Raw genomic sequence first — 16,786 nt, 5'->3', positions numbered from 1 at the left:
TCTTGATAAAAATTATAACTTTAGTTTTGTTATTTCTAGGGCTGTTCAAAAAGCCCGTGGCTCGCGGCTCGCTTGAAAATAGCTTGAAAAAAGCTCGGCTCGAAAAAAGCTCGATTTCAAATGAGCTCGGCTTGAGCTAGGGTCAGCTCGGATCGTGGCTCGGTCTTGGCTCGACTCGTTGGCTCGTTTAGATTAAGCCCAAAATTTTAATATCTATATATAATAATACCATACAAAGAAATAAATAAATAAAAGTTATACATATATTATGCCACTCGATACCTAAAACCTTATAAAAAATAACTAAAACAAAACATATAAAGTTATAAATTCTTTAGTTTACAAATTTTATATAATATGTTTATTAAAATTATAACTTTTGTCTTTCATATATCAAAATTTGTAAAATATAAAATAATAAATAATAAATAAAAAAAATAAAGGAGCCCGACTTGAGCTTTAAACGAGCTGAGCTCGATTTATCAGCTCGATTAGGAAACGAGCCGAGCTCAAGTAAGTTCGAGCTCGAGCTCGAGCACACCATGGCTCGACTCAACTCGGCTCGTTTACAACCCATTGTTATTTCAATTTGTTTATATTTATTTGTTTAAACATTATTATAAAACCTCAATTGCAAAAATTAAATACTTATATTGTGAGTTGTATAGAAAACCAAAAGCGGCATCCTTTCCATACAAAGTACTCCACTCGTCCCACTAAAAATGTCTATAGTTTCTTTTTTAATTGTTCCATTACAATTGCCCACCTTCAAAATTTATTAGCCAATTTTCAATTTTACCCTTAAACATACACAACTAGCATTACTAAACCATATTGATCGACCCAATTTTCAAGGTCATTATTGTCATTTGGTAAACAAAAAAAGTAATCATTCAATACATCTTTAACTTTGTGTTTTTCAAACCATGACACTTAAAGAGGGACGGATGGAGTATTACTTATAATAGGTTTAGATCAAATGCAAATTAAATTAAATACAAATTAAATTAACGTGCTAACTGTGAGAATCAAGTTATGTAATTATATATACAACATAATATAATTATAATATAGTGTAATTACATGATTACGTTACTTGTATATATAATTACACTACTTAATTCTTACAACGTTAACTTTCTCCTATTTAAAATAATTTATTATTCTACATTGTTGACTTATCAATTGATGTGATTATTTTAATTTTTTTTTCAAACAAAATTAATGAGCTTTTGAGAATTGCACGTTAATTTTACAAAGCAGCCTCGTGTCAAACGTTTATTCTACACTCAGCCCATGCTACATTTAATGTCAACTGACGGGGCCACGAGTTTTACTTTGACCCCTTGCACTATCGACTAACTGCACCACTCCCACATTTTATTTGTGCCATCCATCCGGTTAAGAAGATGGTGGGTGCCACACTCACAGTGTATTAAGTTAAATTTTTTTATTTATACTGTAATATCATAAAATAAGTAAATTCTAAACTTATGACACTTAATTTTTTAAACAGATTTTAAGTAAACAACTATAAAAGTGATATAAATATTTATACATGTATATTTGGTAAAACTAGCTGGTAGCTGTTAGCTGGTAGCTGGAAGCTGTAGCCTTTTAAATTATTTAGGTGTTTGGCAGAGTAGCTGGAGCTTTAAATAAAATGTATAAAATGACCAAAATGGACATAACTAAAAAAACATAATACTAAATGTAATCTTTCTCTCTCTCTCTCTCTCTCTCTCTCTCTCTCACACACACACACACATATATATGTATATATAAGTTCTGACAAATAAATAAAACATGGTCATTTTCAATTAAATAAAACATAGTCACTAACAAATAGTCAAGACCATAATATACTACTATTAACTCATTAATGTCATGCATTCCATATCAAAGTAGCAATATTGTTGCGAACCTGCTTCATCTCATTCGTTGTTCCTTCAAATAGACCATTCGCGTTTGTTTCATGGTTACTAATATCATCTAGTTCATCTCGTGGTATGTAGTTTGGACGTTGCTCCATTGTAGTAAACAAGATATCGTCTTGACAATTACGTATATAGTTATGCAGTGCAAATGTAGCCATGATAACATCAATTTGTGTGTGCACGCTATACTTGGGCATTGTACCAAGTATCTTAAATCGTTTCTTCAAAATTCCAAAGGACCTCTCAATATAACTGCATAAAGATGAATGTGAACGGTTGAAAGCTTCTTGCATATTATTCGGGGGCTCTCTTTGAAATTGAGATTGATGATATCTTGTCTTTGAATATGGAACAAGGTATCCATTTCTGCCTGGATATCCTTTATCAACCAAATAATATCTACCTGATAAAGAAGTTAAAAAACAAAATGCGTTAGAAATTTATTAAAGAGTAAAATGAAACAATTCCAAATATATATATATATATATATATATATATATATATGTAAACAGTTCCAAATATTACCTTCAGGTGGGTGTGGGAAGTTGAATTTACTATCTTGGGTCGCGTTAATAAAAACACGTGTGTCATGTGCTGATCCCTCCCACCCGATTGATACGAATGTGAAACACATATCGAAATCACATGTTGCCATTACGTTGAAAGTTGGCACCCCCTTTTCTACCAATATAAGGTAGTTGTTGACTCTCTGGGATGCAGGCCCCTATATGTGTACCGTCAATACATCCAATACAATCCTAAATATAATTTAAAATTAGTTAAGTAAAAAAGTACACAAGCATGAATGACATTAATCAATTTAATACTTTGAAATACGGCATGTATCTGTTGTCGTTCAATATTTGAGGTGGTACAAATTGAAAAGTTGTATCTTTTGTCTTATAATGTCGCGTGCTATACCTTGAAAACCTTTATCTCTACCAGTTATTGCCTCTAAAACTTCATGAAATGCTCTGCTAATACTCTCCCCAGAACGTTGAAAACGCTCCCCAACATCCCTGTTAGATAAACCCAATGCCAATGTATACAGAAATATCCCCACCTTCTCAAAAGTTGGCATTCTATCACTCGATTGCAATCCATAGTTTGATTCAAGCTCTCTACGTAATTTCATAAACACGTTTGGATGCATTCTGAATGCATTTACACATCGTATAGGATTGCCTTTTAAAACTTCCATTATCCAAGCCTGTCCCGTTTGTGATGATGTCATGCATGGTTCCTTGTATATATACTTATAAAAGTATGCATCAACTAGATCACTTGTATAGGTTGAATCCAACAAAAAGTTATAACAATGCAATTTGTGCTTCTTCTTGCTTGTTTCATTATCCATAACAAACCTGGTAATAAATCAATATCAGCTTAACATATAAACAAATAAATAGCTAAAAGATAAACTCACAAATAGATTAACATATAAAGACGTAAATAATATTCTTGCATAAATACAAATTAAAATAAAAGAGATCAAATAACTTCCATAGTCACGGCAATAAAACATCAAGGTAAAAAAAACATTAAATCAATCCAAGAGCAATAAAGTTCAAATAAATAGAAACAATAATGTCTTCATAACATGCCCTCAAAGAAAACTTTAGTCGGTGACCCTTTGCTTTCGTTGCAACCACGCTAACCTACTATGATCATGTCGCATGTTTATAAACATTTCTCTTTTCACGGGATCTTCAAATAGGTTGACTTACTTCATTTAAAAAGTCAGCGTAGAAATTGTTTCCTTGAGTTTCCAAGTTTTATAGATTAGAAAGTGTATCACTGTATACATGATAAGCATTTGCATCATCACCTCCCTCAACATTGTCATCCTCAAGGTTCTCAACATGCACCTCACTGAATGTCGTTGGATCCATAGAGGGTGCCACACAATTTTCCCCACTAACAACTGCATCTCCAAATAACTGATCCCACTCTTCTTGTAGTTGTATAGATGGTTGATTATTTTGAATTGCTAGAACTTTCGGGTTTTCCTACACAATATAATGGTGACTATTTAGTTATCATTACTACTGGAATATTATACGGTATTTAAATTTTAAAACGAGTTGTATTTTTGTCACCTAAATTTTTAGTTTCCACCACTCATCAGAACAACTAAGTTGCTTGGTACTTTCATTCCAGCCTAAACCAGTCTCTCCGTTCTTAAGTGACTTCCAAAGGTTGTACTCTTTTCTCATATGGTCATATTTGTTCTTCATTGCTTTGTCACTGACAAATTGATGATTTATAACCTTTTCAAACTCTGGCTGAAGAGAAACCCATTTGAATGATGAAGTTCGACCATGCTTCGTTATATATTTGTTTAAGAACCGACATAATTCTAATACCATTTTTTTTGTCCAATTTTCTCTTTTCCCTCTCTCTTTTGGAATCCATCTAGTAACCACGCATACATATACATACAATTTACAAATATAAAAAAAAATAATTAAAATCAGCTACAAACATACTCAACAAATAATGAACTAGAAAAGCAAACCTAATCAAAAAGTATCATGGTTATAAATTAAGTTCTAATCACTAAAGTATAATTTTTCATTAGGCAAGATGTTATAGGATGACCTATTTAACCTATCAAGCATTATATGTTTCTAACGGGCCGAAGCGGACTGCAGGTGCAAGTCTGCCAGGGCTACCACAGTTGTTAATTTATTAGAGGGGCAGACGATCTACTAATCGGTTTACATATTAATTTAATTACCTGTGATTATTGATTAAGATAATTTTGTTATAGTTTATTTATCAAATTATGTCAATTGAATATAGAATACTAAAAATTGTTAGAAAATAAGACTGACAAGAAAATTTTTGAACGACTTTAAATTAGACTACTAAATATAGATGTTTATATATTTGCTGAACAATATCATTTATATATTGCCAAATCATTTTAATTGGTTATCTAAAAAGATGGTATCCTTTCTTGTGTTTTGATACTGCTTTAATTAGTTGCATTATGTATATGTGTTTACTGCATGATTACTTATGCAGTTATGCATGTTGAGAACACGGAGGTATGCCAACTATGCCTTTGGGATGATTAATGTTCATTACTGTTTCATTGAGAGTACATTTTGGGGCAATGCAGAGCATTTAAAGTGCACCGTTTCTGCATTTGCTAACTTGATAATGGGGAAATCTCCTGGAAAGCGGACTGCAGGTGCAGGTCATTAAACGGGCAGGCCATGCTAATTTCGGACCAAATTCAAAGGTTTGGTCAAAAGAGACATTTTGGACAGATTTGTTTTAACTATAAACGGGTCAGATTTGGCCTATTTAAAATGATAACTAACTAAAGGAACACCAAAGAAAACTAAATTTGAGATTATGATCTTCCATTACCACTACCATAGCTAATACATCCGAAGGATAAATTAGGCTCGATTGTGACTATGGTTATAAACCATATCTGATACTTATATTCTGATTTTATTAGGTGGCGTTTCTGGCATGGCATATATACTGTGTATGTTTCAATATCAAAACAGATGAGTGGGTAAGTTCTTTTTAATCTAATTGATGTATTTCTGGTTGTTGATCATATATATTTACTACATGGATTTATGTTTTTTCAGATGCACTGGAAGCAATATTTTATTAAAGGATAGGGGTGCAAACGAACCGAGGCGAGCCCGAGCTCAACTAGGCTCGAGCTCGGCTCGTTTAACTTACACAAAGCTCGAGCTCGACTCGTTTCGAGCTCTATTTTCAAAGCTAGAGCTCGGCTCATGAATGGATTTTGAAGCTCGAGCTCGGCTCATGAATGGATTTTGAAGCTCGAGCTCGGCTCATTTGCTATTTATCAATTATTTTTTTATATAATAATTATTATTTTATATATTTTTTTCTATTATAGTTTTATGTATAAAAGAATATATAATTTTATAATTTTTTATATAATAATAATCGAGCTGAGCCGCTCGCGAACTACTCGAGATCGGCTCGTGTAAAACCTCGATCGAGCCCGAGCTCGAGTCTAAAAGTAAGCTCGTTTAATATCAGATTTGTGACATAATTTGTACCATTATTTGATTAGTTGCATTAAATTAAAAGTGCAGCAACAACATCACTGATTTAATAAAATAATAAATATATAATTAATTTTGATTTATATTCATATTTATATTCTAAAAAAATAATAATTCTGTGATGATTGAAATCAGTTTGTGAAAAGTTTTATCACTTATAGAGCCCGAGCTCGAGTCTAAAAGTAAGCTCGTTTAATAAACAAGCCCGAGCTTCACTTATCGAGCTTGAGCTGGCTCGCAAGCCTAAACGATTTCAAGTTAGTATTAAATAAATTAATCAGTTCTCCCTATTTTCTTTAACAATTTATTATATTTTGGCCTATATACTACTGTTGATAGTCCCTACAAATGAAGTTCATGGCATCAATTTCAGATTTCTAAATATATACATCAGTTTCATGATATATACATAAACATGATTATCAAGTAAAGAGCTTCAGGTTTCTAATACTTTTGTCAGATTTCTAATACTTTTGAAGATCTAAATAATCAATTAAAATCAAATTCGTTGATGCACACAGTTACGTATCATCAATAATCATCAATCAAATCGTAAAAACATATATCATGTGTAATCAATGAAATAAAAATTAAGTAATAATTGAAGATCAGATTCATACCTTTAACCTTGCTTGAAGAAACGTGAAGGAACGTGAATCAGAGAAGAGAAGCTGTTAGTTTGGAACGTGAATCAGAGAAGAGAAGCTGTTAGTTTGGATTGATAATTGATAAGAATAATATATATACCGGGAGGTTATTTTGGTAATTATAATCCCTAAAAGCTTGTAGACTTTTTAACGCTACTATCAGGAGCGTTTCAACATGGAGCTTTTTCTCTTAATATAAAAGCTTATAGCTCCTCTAACTAGACACTAACCAAACAAGACTTTTTATTGAATAGGAGCTTTATTTTAAAAGCTTGTAGCTAGAAGCTCCTAAAAGTTCATTGCCAAACATACCTTACATAAAAGATAATCACAAGCAATTATAGAAGAAAGAACGAGAGTTAAAAGCATATCCTATGTATCACATTTAAAACAATAAATATAATTTTTATGTTGTTCTACAGCTCATCAACATCACTAACACACCTCTTATAATATTAGCTTTCTAGTTTATATATTATGAATGTATTAATTTTCTAATCAAAAGCATATAGAGTATTAAAACGAGAATATAAAGATTTGATTACAAATATATAGTTTCTAAAACTAGAAAGTTGTAGGAAATGTATCAAATAGACTATGGTTGAACTTAAACTAGCAGCATCAGAATCGTCTCGTCGAACTTTACAATATTAGATTTAGATTTTTGCTTTTTGATTATTTGTTTGTAGATTATAGATTTTTTGTTCAAACTATTGTGTCTTTTTATATATCATTGTTTTTTTACTCGTCACGGTGTTATATTTTGTGATCCATTATGTATTTATAATTTTATATCATTCATGTTTATACATATATATTCGTGGTATTCATACAACAAATAATTTTCTTTTTATAATTGTACAACTACTATTAATTTTCAAAAATAATATTATATAATCTCACAATAAAAAAGTTAAAAATGGAGCAAATAAAGAAAGAATCATGTTCGAATCAAGGCTTTAATTTTATGTTCGAACCCGACAGGAGGCAACGGTTTATGAATTTCATCCGGTTTCCGTGCATAAAGAGGTACGATCTCACAGAAGGAGTCGGCCTCGAACTTAACCCGAGAGAATAGCACACATATAAGATTCTATGCAGTTAAAACAAAAAAGAAGGTATGACAGTTTTAGTCCCTGAATTATGTATGGGTAGTTGTCAAGTTGGGTAACGGTAGCATTGATTGCTGTCCTCAATTGACTAGTTGGATCATCATATCATAATATCATCCAATCACCACCTATTAATTTGGCCATTGCATGTGTGTGTGTTTGTTTCTTATTGTTATAACCGCCTGCCACATTCATTCGTCCACAATCAGCTGCTCTAGATTCAGTTTCCGTACTGAATAATCAAGGTTTGTATCATTCATCTCACTCTAATTCATCGTTGATTAACTTCTTAAACTTATTAATAATTTAGTGTAGAATTTAGTAATACAGCTCAATTGATTCGTTAGGTCTGTTAAAAGTTAACGATTAACGATGAATTTCGTCGAGCAGAAGGTTCGTCTTATCGATTCACCTCTTGAACTTGCTAATTTAGTGATTAAGCTCAATTGATTCGTTAGGTAATTAGGTCTGGCGAGAAGGAATTATGCTTCTAATCACGTTAGGTCATATTAGATTCAGTTTCCGTACTGATAATCGAGCAGAAGGCGCGTATCATAGATATCACTGCAATATATTATCGATTCATTTCTTGAACTTATTTGTATAGTTTAATGATTTAGCTCAATTGACTCGTTAGGTGAGATGTTAACGGTTAACGATGAATTACGTATCTAATTATGTTAGGTCATCTTAGATTCAGTTTCTGTATTGATAATTACGCAGAAGGTCGTAATTTATCATTGATTCGCCGTCTAAACTTGTTAATTTGGTGTAGAGTTTAGTGGTTCAGCTCAAGTGATTCGTTAGGTAGTTAGGTCTGGTGAGAATTTAACTGTCTCTAATTATGTTATTATATATATTGAGATTGATCAATTTTGTATAAGTTAGGTGAATTGTAATAACTAATAAGAATTTGAAATCTGGATTATGATGTTATCGACTTTTCGTTGTGTGTAAGTTGATGAGGATTTTAAGACAAATGTAATTTAGGTTTTCTCTGTTTTGATTTTCTGAAGAATTTGTTACCAGCAATTTGGTTACTTCTTCTGTTTGATGTATTAGAGATTATTTGACTTCTGATTCATGTTTGTCAGTATTGAAAGTTAAAATTAGTATTAGTATGGATTTTGTACTTTTGCTACATTTCCATGTGCAAATATCCTATTTTCCCCTAAAAGTGTTAAGAATCCAGTTAGTTGAAATGTTTAAACTGACCAATTTGATCTTTAAAGTCAACTGCATATAGCGGGGATGGTAAGATTATGCATCTAATGTCTAATATATTGATCTCTGTCTATTATTCATGATTGCAGAGATTGTGGATTTTTGTTTGCAACAATGGCAACCGGAGCTGTTCCCGCTTCCTTTATGACTTTAAAGGGCAGAGGCAACGGGTTAGGGCTCTCAAAAACTTCAGATTTTGTCAAAGTTTCAGATTTGAAGAGGGTTAAGGTTCAGAGAACCAAGGTTTTTGTGATTAAAAATTCAAACCCTGGTTCAGATATTGCAGAACTCCAGCCTGCTTCTGAAGGAAGTCCTCTGTTAGGTACATGCTTGCAATTATTTTGGCACTAGCTTGCTGATCCTGTGAATTTTGTGCTTGGATCAAAATGAAAAGTAAAACTTATTAATGTTTATATCTTTGTTTTTGATAGTTCCTGTGCAAAAGTATTGTGAATCCACACATCAAACCATCAGGAGGAAAACCCGCACTGTAATGGTTGGAACTGTAGCTCTTGGTAGTGACCACCCAATAAGAATTCAAACAATGACCACAACTGATACTAAGGATGTGGCTGCAACTGTCGAACAGGTTCTTGTTTTTTTTGGTGTTTTATTTAGTGTCGATAAAAATATATTTATATGGCTGCTGAGTTGGTTATCTGTCTGTTTGACAGGTCATGCAAATAGCTGATAGAGGAGCTGATATTGTTAGAATAACAGTGCAAGGGAAAAGAGAGGCAGATGCATGTTTTGAAATTAAGAACACCCTTGTTCAAAAAAAGTAAGTCAACCTTTTGACTTTCTAGAATCTTAATGCTTTTCATGATTCATGTTATCTAGTGCATTGTTTTCATATGCAGTTATAACATACCTCTAGTGGCAGACATTCATTTTGCTCCTTCAGTTGCACTGCGTGTTGCTGATTGTTTTGATAAAATTCGTGTCAATCCTGGAAACTTTGGTACAAACTTAAAATCTTGTTTCTATAGTAATCTGCTTTTCAAAATTTTCAATATTTTGACTTTATTCTTTGCAGCTGATCGACGGGCCCAGTTTGAGACATTGGAGTATACAGATGATGATTATCAAAAGGAACTTGAGCATATTGAGAAGGTCAAACTGTTGATTTACTTTCTATCATTCGCATTTCAAGGTCAACTTATCAAGTTAATAAACTCATTATAAATGTGTTTTCTGTTAGGTTTTTGTCCCATTGGTTGAAAAATGCAAGAAATATGGAAGGACAATGCGTATAGGAACTAACCATGGTAGTCTTTCGGATCGTATCATGAGCTACTATGGTGATTCTCCTAGGGGCATGGTAAGCAAGCTTGTAAATGAACACAAATGGAGCATGGTCGTGTTTGCTCGTTTAACTTTAATTGAACAAACGATCGAATATGAACACTTAGACAAACGGGGTTTTCTTGTTCGTGATCATGTATGTTTGTTCAATAACAGTATAAACGAACTGTTCACGAATGTAAACGAACAAACATAACTGAACATAGATGAACGAGCATAGCTGAGCTAATTTAGTTAAAATTAATGTGAGGAACAATGTGTAGAGCCTAAAAAGTTATCAAAACTAGACTAAGTTTTAATGCGCCAAAAAACAATTAATGAATATATTAACAAGCGTAAACGACCGAACTTAAACAAACGTAAAGTAGCAAACATAAATGAGCGAATGAGACACAATCAGTTCACTGAGCGTTTTTGTTTACATTCCTAAACAGTAAGCAATAAAGCATACATTAAGTTTCTCTTGATTTACCCAATTACCCTTAACTACCACATATGTCATACAAACTTGTTTTTCAGGTTGAATCCGCATTTGAGTTTGCAAGAATTTGTAGAAAACTTGACTACCATAATTTTGTATTTTCAATGAAAGCAAGTCATGGTTCAAGCATACCGTCTTCTTGTAGCTGAAATGTATGTTCAGGGTTGGGATTATCCTTTGCATTTGGGAGTTACTGAAGCTGGTGAAGGTGAAGATGGGCGTATGAAATCTGCAATTGGCATTGGGACACTTCTTCAGGTCATAATATTGTTCATGCTACTTTTTATTATTTTATAAATTCATAGACAATGTTTGTTCATATTATTATATGCTTAAAGTTTTATGGTATACAGGATGGTCTTGGTGATACTATTAGGGTTTCAGTTACTGAGCCACCCGAGGAAGAAATTGACCCGTGTAGGAAATTGGCTAATCTTGGTATGAAAGCATCCCAAATTCAACAAGGGGTGGTAGGTTTGCTACTTTTTGCATAAATTTACCAAATTAATGTGTATTCCAATTAGGCCTGTAAACGAACCGAGCTCGTTTAACTTTAAACAAACAAACGATTAAACAGGAACAGTTTTCTTGTTCGTGTTCATTCATTAATAGTATAAAATGAATTGTTCACGAAGTTGAACGAACATTAATGAAACATTGATGAATGAATATAAATTTGCATAACTGGACAAGCACCAATTGAAAGTAAACATGATCATCAATCCTTTGGATTTATAAAAGTAATAAAACTAAACTAAATTGTAATGAGTGATATATTAATTTTATAAAACAAGACTAAATTGTAGCAGGCCTAACACTTTAAAGGAGTACTTAAACGACCAAACTTAACCAGAGGTCCAGAAGTAAATTACGGACACAAAACGAACGCTCGCGAACATAAATGAACGAATGAGATATTTGTTCATGTTTGTCAATTTGTTAGGTAAACTAACTTCTCGCTGAGCATGCAGTTTGTTTACAGGCCTAATTATAACCCTTATATTATTATTATTATTCTATTTACACTTACTTTTCTAGGCACCATTTGAAGAAAAACATAGACGTTATTTTGATTTTCAAAGGAAAACTGGTGATTTACCTGCTCAAAAGGAGGTTAGAGTGTTACTCTTTACAAATTGTTGATATATTTTAACTTTTTAATCATAATATAATCATGTCGCTTTTTTCTTTATTTTTCTAATTAGCACCTTTGACTTAAACATGTGGCAGGGTGAAGAGGTTGACTATAGAGGCGCACTTCACCGTGATGGCTCGGTTCTCATGTCGGTTACCCTGGATCAACTAAAGGTTAATTATCTTCTTTCCAAATTGTTAATATGTTTTAATCATAATATCATATATATCCTTTGTAAATCCTTTTTCTTTTATTGTATCCAGTCACCTGAGCTTTTTTATAAATCATTAGCTGCAAAACTTGTGCTTGGTATGCCATTTAAGGTCAGTTCAAGTTTATTCTCTGTTAAATTTATTTATAAAATTTTATCAATATTCGTTAGCTCATAATATATGGTGTTTGTTTTAGGATCTTGCAACAGTAGATTCTATCTTATTGAGAGAGCTTCCACCAGCAGACGATAAAGATGCTGTAAGAAACTTTTTCATTTTTCAAATACGATTACAGTAAGTATATGTTTTCAATATTAATTTAACTTTTCTTTCTAATTATAATCAGCGGCTCGCTCTTAAAAGGTTGATTGATGTAAGTATGGGAGTTATAACTCCTTTGTCAGAACAATTAACAAAGCCTTTGCCAAACACTATGGTCTTGGTGAATTTGAATGAGTTATCAACTGGAGTTTATAAACTTTTACCAGAAGGTAAAATTTTCACTTTTTACCGCTCAATTCGCATATAACATATTACATGATATTACTGCAGGCACACGTTTGGTGGCGTCGGTACGTGGTGACGAGTCATATGAGGAGCTGGAAGTTTTAAAAAGTGTTGACGCTACAATGATTCTTCACGATCTCCCATATTCAGATGGAAAAACTGGTAGAGTACAGGCTGCTAGGAGGTATTAACTTTCACTAATAGAACAATAATAATCCATTTTTGGGTCCAGAATGTATAAAATTGTGACGTCTTCGTCCTCATTTTGACAGGTTATTTGAGTATCTCTCAGAAAACTCATTAAATTTCCCGGTTCTTCACCACATACACTTTCCAAAGGGAATTCCTAGATAAAATTTTACAAACATACACTCACCTTTTTTTTTCACTTTTTATAATTATTTGTTAATTTCAAACTGTTTTATATGATGGTAGGGATGATCTGGTAATTAGCGCGGGTGCAAATGCGGGTGCACTTTTAGTTGATGGACTTGGAGATGGTATTTTATTAGAAGCACCGGATCAAGATTTTGAATTTCTCAGAAATACATCTTTTAATTTGCTACAAGGATGCAGGATGCGAAACACTAAGACGGTATGGAATTTAAATATTTTGTTTGATATATATTTGCTGCTTATTTTTCAATTCAAGTACAGGAATACGTCTCGTGCCCATCATGTGGTAGAACTCTCTTTGATCTTCAAGTGATAAGTGCAGAAATTAGAGAAAAAACATCACATTTGCCTGGTGTTTCGGTAATTATCAAACTAATGCTGATTGAATAACATTTGAGTACTGGTTAAATTCATATTATTTAACAAATAAATGTCATTTATTTTTTGTGACAGATTGCAATCATGGGTTGCATAGTTAACGGGCCCGGGGAGATGGCCGATGCAGATTTTGGATATGTCGGTGGTGCTCCCGGAAAGATTGATCTTTATGTTGGAAAGGTACACAACTACTGTATTGTATTCTCCAATTCAATTGTTTTACAATGATGGTTTCATATATTGCAGCTTTTATTAACTGCAACTTTGATTGAATATTGTTGCAGACGGTGGTAAAGCGAGCGATTGCAATGGAGAAAGCAACCGACGCATTGATCCAACTGATTAAAGATCACAGGCGTTGGGTCGATCCACCTGTTGAAGAGTAACATGAGCATGTTTTGCATGTATTGAATAAAGGACTGGAAATTGTTGTAATGTAATGTTGGCAAACGTAGGCGCTCAAGAACGTTTAAGTAGATAGTTTTTCGTTGCCGCCTTATGTCGTGGCATTCGGACCATGGAATAAAAGGTTTCTCTTTTAATGAATGTTAAACACAACTTGTTACAATAGGTGAGATGAAAGATTAATAGGATCTGACATTACTAAGAGAACTATAATCATAGCAATAAAATCATTTCCAAAGATAACTGGTGACAGTAATTTAATTTAACTAATTATAAGTTACAACAATATTTACACGAAGCTGCAAATAACAATACATAATCTATACATCAGTCATCACGGCCGGACTCGATTTGAAGAACCAGAACCTTCTGGTCTCTTGGCAAAACAACCACCAACACTCCTAGGTCTTGTAATTGCGTGTTGGTGGCGAGACTCATGCATATATGGCTGTAAAATAAGGCCACCATAACATGTTATTTACCATTTTACAATTTACACAGCCAAATCATCCTTAAATTATAAAGTGATACTTCACTTTTGGTCCTTGATAAGTTTTTTTGTGCCTCTGCTTTTGCACGTGATTCTCTTCGTCTGAGTATGGCTTGGTATTGTCTTGCATTGACGTAAACAGGCTGTGGGCCCGTTTCAGATGCTATAGGTATCCTTGCCGGCACACCCACAAGTTGTGGTGGAGTCTATAAACACAATCAAAATACATCCATACAATGAAGATCTTTGAAGATATGCATACATACATATATAGATGTATGAAATCATGTATCGTACCATAGGCGGACCATATGCCGGTATCATTCCGCCATAATATGGATTTGGAGCATACGCCCGTGAAAGTTGATACAACAACTATGAACTTTGAAGATAATAATGAATCTAAACAAAATATGTGTATGCATGTATGTGATTCAAAACAAATTGATACCCTTGTAAAATGAACTGTTTTGACTTTTGACCCGAAGTAGATTGATATCCATTTAAAATGGCCCGGACCAAATTGATAGAATTTTTTTTTTCTAAATGACCCGTTTTGACCCAAAATAAATCGATACCTTTTAAAATCTTTTTAAAATGACATGTTTTGACCGAACCAAAGTGATACATTTTCAAAATGACCCGTTTTGACCTGAACCAAATCAATAATTTTTTGAAAGTACATGTTTTGACCCAAACCCATCCCAGCCCGTTATCCGACCCGATTCGCCTGCTTTGCTACTCAAAATATATAACCATAAGGTGTAAGTAGCTTACGATGTTATGCCCAACAAACTCAGGTTGCGGGACCTGATTAAGGATCCCAACGTTAACTGGAGACATATTTGGTAGTCCTTGTTGTACTTGTCCATAAATGTCTGACCACGAAAGATAGAGTTCATCTCCAGTATTACAACAAAAACATATGAGCATATAATATACTTAATTAACTAATTCATTCCAACAAATTTTAAGTATCACAAGTACCAAAAGACGGAACATTTTGTGTTTCTTGGTTCACCACATGATCATCTTCGTCTTTTAGAGGACAACCCGAGTGCGATTCTCTGTCTAATGATTGGTTTGGAGAAGACGGACCCAATAAAAATGCCCGCAAGTTAGTGAAAGGCATGATGAATATAATGCAGCAACAATATATATATATACATGCAAAAGATCACCAAATAATCAATTTTATTTTTCATCTATCAACATGAAAGTATAATGCATGCTCAAGTAAAAATATTATGATAAAACCAGTTCTATATAGGTACCAAACTGGAACTTAAACTCGAATTAGACATGATGCACGATTATAATTTACAAATGACTAGTAATAACATGCATGAGTGACAATAGAGATTTGGGAGGAAAATTAAGTAAATAATTACCAGAATAATAATTGAGAAAAAGGTAAAGGTGTTGGATTGAAGCAGATGTGTGAATCTTGATGAAAGAAGTCATCAAGCATGTAACATTATCAAATATAGAAGAGCAACGTATCTACAGATGGTCTGTTATGTAACTAATTTACTTTCAAGTTACATTTACTTTTTAACCCTAATATTTGAATGATTTGAAAAAAAAAAATTTCTTTTCCAGATTTTTTAATTTCTTTTTTTATTCATTTTTTTATCCAAATAATAAAATATAATTAAATACCCACCTGCCTACATTTTCTTTCCAGCAAAAACTTAGGATAATTCTACTTCCACACGTGGGATTTCAAATTCAGTAACAATAAAACTGAATTGAAGAATGTTTATCTCAACCAATTTACCCTATAAAGAATGCCACATAATATATTTAAATAGATGATATTTGATTGTTTAGCCTACGGTAAATAAATCTTTATCTTTTTTTAAGTTGAGCATTTATAACAATATTCTTGATACCGAATCCACGGTAATTAATCAAATAGCTCAAGAAACAATTGATAATCAAAACCAAAGGTTCAAGAACAGAACTCTCATTAATTAAATTCAATCAAAAAACTAATCATAAACATTCATGCCAGGAACAATATTTATAGAACCTAACAACCTTACCCCATTTGATATACTTTTATTGATCCGTTTTTAAGGTAACTAAAGTTTTATTTCACATACAAAATGACCCAAACACTTTAGAAATTTACATGTGAAATGAACCAAAAGTTATACATAGTGTGCATGATCGAAAGTTTGAACATGTGAAACGAATCAAAACTTCAGGTTTTGAAGCACTTCTTAGTTGTCTTTCAACAACGTTTAATAGAAGAGCATCTTCGGTGAAAACATAGTCAATTGAGTCAACAGACACAAGCACTAGAATCTGTTATAAATAATAATAAAATGCACTAGTTAATGTATGGTTCGTGCATTTATTTATGAACTAGCCTTTTTTACGGGTCAAGTGTTGTTGTCCAAGATGTAACTTTAGTGAGTCGAGTCTACCCATTAATTATTTATTAAAATAAAATAAAACTAGAACTTTTAAACAAAAAGCTAG

The 16,786-nt window shown here is 32.7% G+C and overlaps 2 protein-coding genes and 1 pseudogene across 3 annotated transcripts; 1 reads left to right on the top strand and 2 right to left on the bottom strand.

The window, feature by feature from the left end:
* Positions 1 to 1,885: 1,885 nt before the first annotated feature.
* LOC143598034 (uncharacterized) lies at positions 1,886 to 3,171 on the bottom strand. The gene is made up of 2 exons (XM_077076362.1): positions 2,859 to 3,171; positions 1,886 to 2,340 (listed from the first exon to the last, which is right to left on the bottom strand). The coding sequence occupies exons 1-2, from the start codon at positions 3,169 to 3,171 to the stop codon at positions 1,886 to 1,888; spliced, it is 768 nt and encodes a 255-aa protein (XP_076932477.1).
* Positions 3,172 to 8,232: 5,061 nt separating this feature from the next.
* LOC143598040 (4-hydroxy-3-methylbut-2-en-1-yl diphosphate synthase (ferredoxin), chloroplastic-like) lies at positions 8,233 to 13,971 on the top strand (annotated as a pseudogene). Its single transcript, XR_013147039.1, has 20 exons — positions 8,233 to 8,312; positions 9,077 to 9,309; positions 9,419 to 9,576; positions 9,662 to 9,768; positions 9,848 to 9,948; positions 10,024 to 10,100; positions 10,189 to 10,308; positions 10,812 to 11,031; positions 11,127 to 11,243; positions 11,812 to 11,886; positions 12,004 to 12,081; positions 12,172 to 12,231; positions 12,317 to 12,379; positions 12,467 to 12,611; positions 12,673 to 12,811; positions 12,900 to 12,974; positions 13,060 to 13,222; positions 13,285 to 13,383; positions 13,477 to 13,581; positions 13,686 to 13,971. The product of XR_013147039.1 is annotated as a 4-hydroxy-3-methylbut-2-en-1-yl diphosphate synthase (ferredoxin), chloroplastic-like (transcript).
* Positions 13,972 to 14,140: 169 nt separating this feature from the next.
* LOC143598038 (nuclear transcription factor Y subunit A-9-like) lies at positions 14,141 to 15,428 on the bottom strand. The gene is made up of 4 exons (XM_077076363.1): positions 15,284 to 15,428; positions 15,074 to 15,198; positions 14,371 to 14,502; positions 14,141 to 14,254 (listed from the first exon to the last, which is right to left on the bottom strand). Exons 1-4 carry the CDS (start codon positions 15,426 to 15,428, stop codon positions 14,141 to 14,143), a joined length of 516 nt encoding a protein of 171 aa, XP_076932478.1.
* Between the last annotated feature and the right edge of the window lie 1,358 nt (positions 15,429 to 16,786).

The sequence above is a fragment of the Bidens hawaiensis genome, unplaced genomic scaffold, assembly GCF_021521415.1.
Source record: "Bidens hawaiensis isolate Kalapana, Puna unplaced genomic scaffold, B.hawaiensis_p1.1 tig00049471_1, whole genome shotgun sequence".
Lineage (NCBI taxonomy): Eukaryota > Viridiplantae > Streptophyta > Magnoliopsida > Asterales > Asteraceae > Bidens > Bidens hawaiensis.
This window is presented reverse-complemented; position numbering and strand designations above follow the sequence as displayed.

Coding starts and splice junctions, on each gene's coding strand:
- LOC143598038 (XM_077076363.1), bottom strand. CDS start 15,428: ATGCCTTTCACTAACTTGCGGGCATTTTTATTGGGTCCGTCTTCTCCA. Junction 15,199..15,283: donor ACAAAATGTTCCGTCTTTTG/GTACTTGTGATA, acceptor GTAATACTGGAG/ATGAACTCTATCTTTCGTGG. Junction 14,503..15,073: donor AGTTTGTTGGGCATAACATC/GTAAGCTACTTA, acceptor TTGTGTTTATAG/ACTCCACCACAACTTGTGGG.
- LOC143598034 (XM_077076362.1), bottom strand. CDS start 3,171: ATGACATCATCACAAACGGGACAGGCTTGGATAATGGAAGTTTTAAAA. Junction 2,341..2,858: donor TAGAGATAAAGGTTTTCAAG/GTATAGCACGCG, acceptor CTTCTTTATCAG/GTAGATATTATTTGGTTGAT.